Genomic DNA, 5,634 nt, shown 5'->3' on the forward strand with positions numbered 1-5,634 from the left:
GCATCTCCATACCACACAAAGGGTTAAAAGGTTATTAAACACCATAATAAAGCATTTGAGTAACTGCAATTACAAACACTGAACGAAAGACAAAGGGACAACCTAATTTTAAGCTAGTTAGGCGGACAACATTTTTTATCATACAGGGCAATTTAGAAGTACATTTTTCATTAATTACCAAAATGGATTTATTCAACCGTATGTGTCACCGTAACTACTCTGCACATTGTTTGACGGTTTAATTAGTTTACCTCATTAACTAGAAAAACAACTCTAATAGCTATACACTGTATCTTGTGCTGAACAAAACAGATAACAGTGTCAGAGCCTTTTAAATGACTACATTTTTGTGGGATTGAGCTTTATGTGGTAAGAAAGAAAATATGCATTGGCATTTTGAACGAACTCTAATGTTCCTTACCTTTGTTCCTGACTTTAGTTAGTGCCACTGCTAGATTAAACATCATCTCGCATACTTTGACACTAGAAACAGAATACAAGTAATTAAATAAATACAATAGCAGCATTATTATATCATTGATTTAATAGAAAGAACAAAATACATATATGAATCAGGCGACATTTCCTACAGTTCTGACGCTGTGCTAAATATTATTGATAAGAATATTGAACAAAAACACGTATTATTAATATGAAGGTTTACCAGTCGCCACTGTTTAGTTGTAACTCAAAATACAAGAGAAGGAATATTGTACATAAAACATGATTGTATTCTTTGACTAACCATACAATCATGTAAAAATTGAATATGCACTCAAACAAACTACTGCTTAGCTGTTTGAGCTGTACCAGTTTAACTAGACCTTTTGTATCTGTAACTTAAAATTAAGGTTCCCCTACCTGTCAATTCCAGCAAATCCAGGTACATAAGCCTCCAGCATTTCTACAAACATCTCAACATCAAAGTTTTCCTCCACACAGTCCTGAGTTCCAAGGTCCTCCAAAACACCAGTGATGTATGACAGCACCACATCATCTAGTGTACTGCCAAAAAAAAAAGTGATGGGAAAACAATAGAATTAAACATACACTTGTCATAGGCCTACATGTTATCATTAATTGGGTGTTATTTAAAGTGCTAATTAAAGTCTTACCTAATATCTGCGTCTGGGATGTGGGGTCGGATGAACTCATACAGTGCCTCTTGGATTATTTTGCTTAGTTCCATCGTATGCCCTTGGAATAAACAAAAGTGAAATGCACACACTAGCATAGCAGATGTTGTAACATTGGAGTGGGTGGGGATTTAGAATAGGAGCAGACAGTTGTGTCCATTTACAGAGGAAATGCAGCCATTGGGGCAAACTTTGGATTAACTGCCATTAAGCAGATTCTTTATTTAACAACCTTGAAGCAATCTAAGAAATAAATTGCAGTCAACTGAATCTATGTCAGGCCTAGTTAACTGGATTCTGGTGTTCCTTTGTTTACTGTATGGAGTTTTGCATTATTCCACTTTTTCAGAAAACGTGAGCCAAAATCCTGTGGCAATTTATTACAACTGAACACAATGGTATAGGTGTAAAATTAATTATCAACATTTCTGAGATTATTAAATGTGAGTATGTATGTTTTTTAATTAAGGATTTATTGTTTGTATTTCTTACTAATGCATACTAATCTAGGTCTTTAAAAGATTACACCAGGCAGTGGAATAAAGCACAGTGAAATCTTTCTTTAGATTTTTAGCCTTAACAATGTCTTTCTGACCTTTGTTCACTTTATGGAGTTCTGTATTAATCCAATCTTTCAGAAAACTTGAGCAGCTACTGCCTGTCTGAGATTGTTTATTTAAAGTGCCTTTTATATGAGACTGGGTGACACAACTTTACAAAACAAAGGCCTTGCCTTCACCACTGCAGTCCACATTTCAAATGTATGACCAGCCAAACAAGTCTGGTGGCCTCTGCTTTCCATTACAGAACAGAACAAAACAGCTCCTTGTTAAAAAGGGATTATTTTACGGAAGAAAATGGAACTTTCAACATTGTAAGATTACGGTATTTTAATTAAGCGATAGAGCCCGTCGATGCGGGATCTACTGTGTGGTAGATGACCGCGATTGGAGTTATGCGTCCCGAGCCGTAGGCGAGGGCGCGAACAAAAGTCAGGGTCATCTACCACACTGTAGAGTCAGCATCAAGAGGTCTCTATCGCTATTAGAGAATATTTGTTTCCTTATTTTCTCTTTAAAAAAAAAAAAAAAAAAAAAAAAACTTTAAAAACCTGTATTTATCTTGAACTTCTGATATTTTGCCAGGTAACACTCCGCTGAAGAAAATAGTCCCTAACATAATTAGAATGGAAAAACGACATATACGTAGAGAAAACGTTATTATTGCTGACATGTTTATTTATTGGGGTCTTACATTTTCTTATTATAATTTATCTGGACAGGTACAATTGTTGAATAGTCCGGGTAGAATTGTGTGACTCGAAACTTATTGGATGTTGGGCGTCATTCAAGCAGGCAGGGAGTGGACTGGCTGGTGCAGAAAGAACTGAAACAGGGTTGGGAGTTTGACTGGCTGGTTTCGACGGAGGGTGTTGTGTGCACCCAGCCAATGACAGAATTGTGGACCAATCGTGTCTTCCCTGTTGATTTCATGTCCAGTAGCTGTGAATTGAGCTTTCATTACGGTGTCCTGACCTGTCACATGGACATGATTGCGCTTGTCTGTAGACCAGCGTCAGAAAGTATGTTTGGAGCGTTTTATGTTATCAAATTAGTTGTAGATCAGAATGTTAAGTGCAAAAGCCAGTAGTTATGCGCGGATTGATTTAAAAATGTAATTCACAGTTACGCACTTCAACGTTCCAGCGGGCATCTATGCAAAATACAATGTTGTGCTCGCTAGATCTGGAAGCCGATTGGCTGTTCGCACTCAATCGTTTTCCAATAAATATGATGGAAACCTTTTCAAGAATTGCTGCCCCAATTCTTGGACGAAATAAATACACATATCAACAATAATAATAATACTACAGCAATACAAAATAAAGTTCGTTCCAGAACCTCTAGACGTGTATGCATAAAGGCCTCCATGTAAATGGTTTTGCCGAAGTTCAGTCATCACTTCAAAGTTGTCAGTCATTTTGGAATACTGTACTAATAATTGCCTAATTAACAGGGTAACAAAAGTATAATCAAACTAAATAAACAAGAACAAGAAATTTGGACAAAACAACATGCATAAAAACACTCCCGGTGACAACTGCAGTATACTTCGTAAACGAACGATGATCTTTACCCTCTCAATTAACTTTACTGTCTAACTGGAAATACCCCCCCACAAACTTTTTTTTTTTTTTTGTTGTTTTTTTTTAAACATTTGACCTAAACATTAAAGTTATGTATATCGTTAATTTCAAAGGTAAGCTTTCGACTGAACGCATCTAGTGATACTTTCATGTGACCAAAACCTGACTGCTTATACATTTCTGTCAGTCAAAATTCCTTACAAATCTGAATATAAGTGCTTTAATCGTTTATTAAACAAACATGATTTACAACTGTATCATTCTCACTTTCTCATCAAAAACTACTTAAAGACAGTAACCAGGTTTGTGGCTAGTTTACAGTACTGCCAGGCAGAACAAGGAATCGCCATTTGTACCTTCTAAACTACAATAAAGTAAATCTGTTACACAAATCAACCAAAATAAATTATTACAAAGTGGTTACCTTTACCATCAAATGAAACGTCGAAATTATTTCTTTGTTACCCACGGTGATTAGTTAAAAAAACGTCAATAACCCACCTTTTAATTCCAACAACGTTTTAAAATTAAGAAAATAAAAATAACAACCCAAAAACGTAAAATCAATCACACAACAATCCTTTCTTTAGACAACAAAAAAATGTATCTTTCTTGCAATATCTGGACTGTTTACATCTCAACAGCAGCCCGCCGTCGCCCGGTCCGGGTTTCAAACGTCTGACGTCACTTCCCAAATACATTTCACACAGACAATCGAGAAGAGAAGAGAATAGGCGCCTCCTCGTGTCTAAAATAAGTAACCTACTTTGTAACCTGCAGCCTCAATACATATTGTTACATAAACAATACATATCTGTCAGAACAAGAAGTAACTCCAATTCAACAAACACATAATACAACATATATGCATGCATGCCAACAGTCCCTATATGGTCGGGGCAGTCCAGATTTTCTAGCAAATGTCCCGCGTCCCGATGCATAAGAAGAAAACCTCGATATTTACCCATAGAAAAGAAAATCATTTATTCTGCCCAGCAGTTAGTGACAACACCAAGCTGTGCTGTTCAAGCGACTGACACATCTGCTGATCATTAACTTATACAAAGGTAAGAACGCTTCATTATGTCTGTTTTTACCGATGGTCGTGTGGTGTTGAGTTGGAAGAATACGTGTGTTATATAATAATGTGAGTTATATGATAAATACGTGTGTTATATGATATGAGTGTTTTTTGCGTATGACCCCACCCATGTGTATGATGACTATTTCAATTTAGAAAATAACCAGACAATGTGTATTGGGTTACGCCATTTGATACATTTCTTGCAAAGGGCACCATAGCTTTGCAGTTCACAAACAGAAAACAACAAAAACAGTTCCTGACCCATATGTCTTTGAGGAGATTTTCAATGAACACTCATCCTAGGTGAAGTAAAATACTGGTTCCAAATACAAAAAAAAACAACCCCCCCCCCCCCCCCCCCCCCAACAAATTAGGCTTCTGCCTTTATATCTAATAGTATGTGCTTTTCCTTACCTGGGTCCTGCTGTCATACAGTGACTTCCTCTCTGTATTATATATACCAGCTATGCAGCTTTTAATCTCTTTAGGTCTTATACAGATGTAACAGAATTTCCAGACGCCATGTGCTAACATTACAATGGAATTTCTAGAAGTCACATTTTTCTGACATGTGCTAAAGAGCACTTTGCAATATGTCCAAATAAGGTAAAAGCTTAAACAGTGTAGTTTCTGCAACTTTCCAATATCAATACATAGATCAAGTACTAGGTCTATTACTTAAGAATTATCTAACTTTGTAATTCTAAATAAGATCAATACCAATTAGGTAATACATTATAAATCCAGAATATTCTATTACCAATGTATTAAATGACAAATTATAGATTATATACATTACTATATATATTAATTAACCTAATGTACCTTAAATCCATATTTCCTATGAGTTGACTGTGACCCTTGATTCCTTAAAAAGGCTCAAATCTAGGATGAATAATGAATATTCTAACAGTCAAACCTAAAAGACACAAGCAACAATTTAAACATGTATAGATCACCTTTGTTTCTTTGCTCGTTGTCCAATTCTAGTGGCTTAGTCTTCAATAAGAGTATATCAGTCACGGTCTAATTAGCAAATGCTCTTTTACAGCAGAATTAGAAATGTGATTCTTTTTTAACAGATGCCACTTTTTTTAGAGCAAACAGTGGCTTATCAATTAGGTTGGCTAGACAGGTTAAAAGATTAAAAGATTGTATTCAGCAACTGCACGCTCAGCTGTCATTGACCTAGGCATTTGTAGTGCACAAGCAGTTTTCACAACTTTTCCAACTGGTCAACTTCATTGACAAAGTGCTCAATAATGCTC

The 5,634-nt window shown here is 35.9% G+C and overlaps 1 protein-coding gene across 7 annotated transcripts in view; it reads right to left on the reverse strand.

The window, feature by feature from the left end:
* The window catches only part of cuedc2 (CUE domain containing 2), a 9,912-nt gene extending 5,041 nt beyond the window's left edge, over positions 1-4,871 (reverse strand). The window contains exons 1-4 of one of the 7 annotated variants that reach the window (XM_041269071.1): positions 4,781-4,871; positions 1,116-1,197; positions 862-1,005; positions 422-483 (exon numbers count right to left, since the gene is read on the reverse strand). In XM_041269071.1, coding sequence (XP_041125005.1) covers positions 422-483; positions 862-1,005; positions 1,116-1,189 — 280 coding nt within the window. In that variant the 5' untranslated portion in view covers positions 1,190-1,197; positions 4,781-4,871. Of the gene's footprint in view, positions 1-421; positions 484-861; positions 1,006-1,115; positions 2,211-2,247; positions 2,267-3,706; positions 3,967-4,780 lie in introns of those variants that run through there. The other 6 variants (XM_041269069.1, XM_041269070.1, XM_041269073.1 and 3 more) reach the window with 6 other exon arrangements.
* Positions 4,872-5,634: the final 763 nt, after the last annotated feature.

Source organism: Polyodon spathula, chromosome 13, assembly GCF_017654505.1.
Source record: "Polyodon spathula isolate WHYD16114869_AA chromosome 13, ASM1765450v1, whole genome shotgun sequence".
NCBI classification, from domain to species: domain Eukaryota; kingdom Metazoa; phylum Chordata; class Actinopteri; order Acipenseriformes; family Polyodontidae; genus Polyodon; species Polyodon spathula.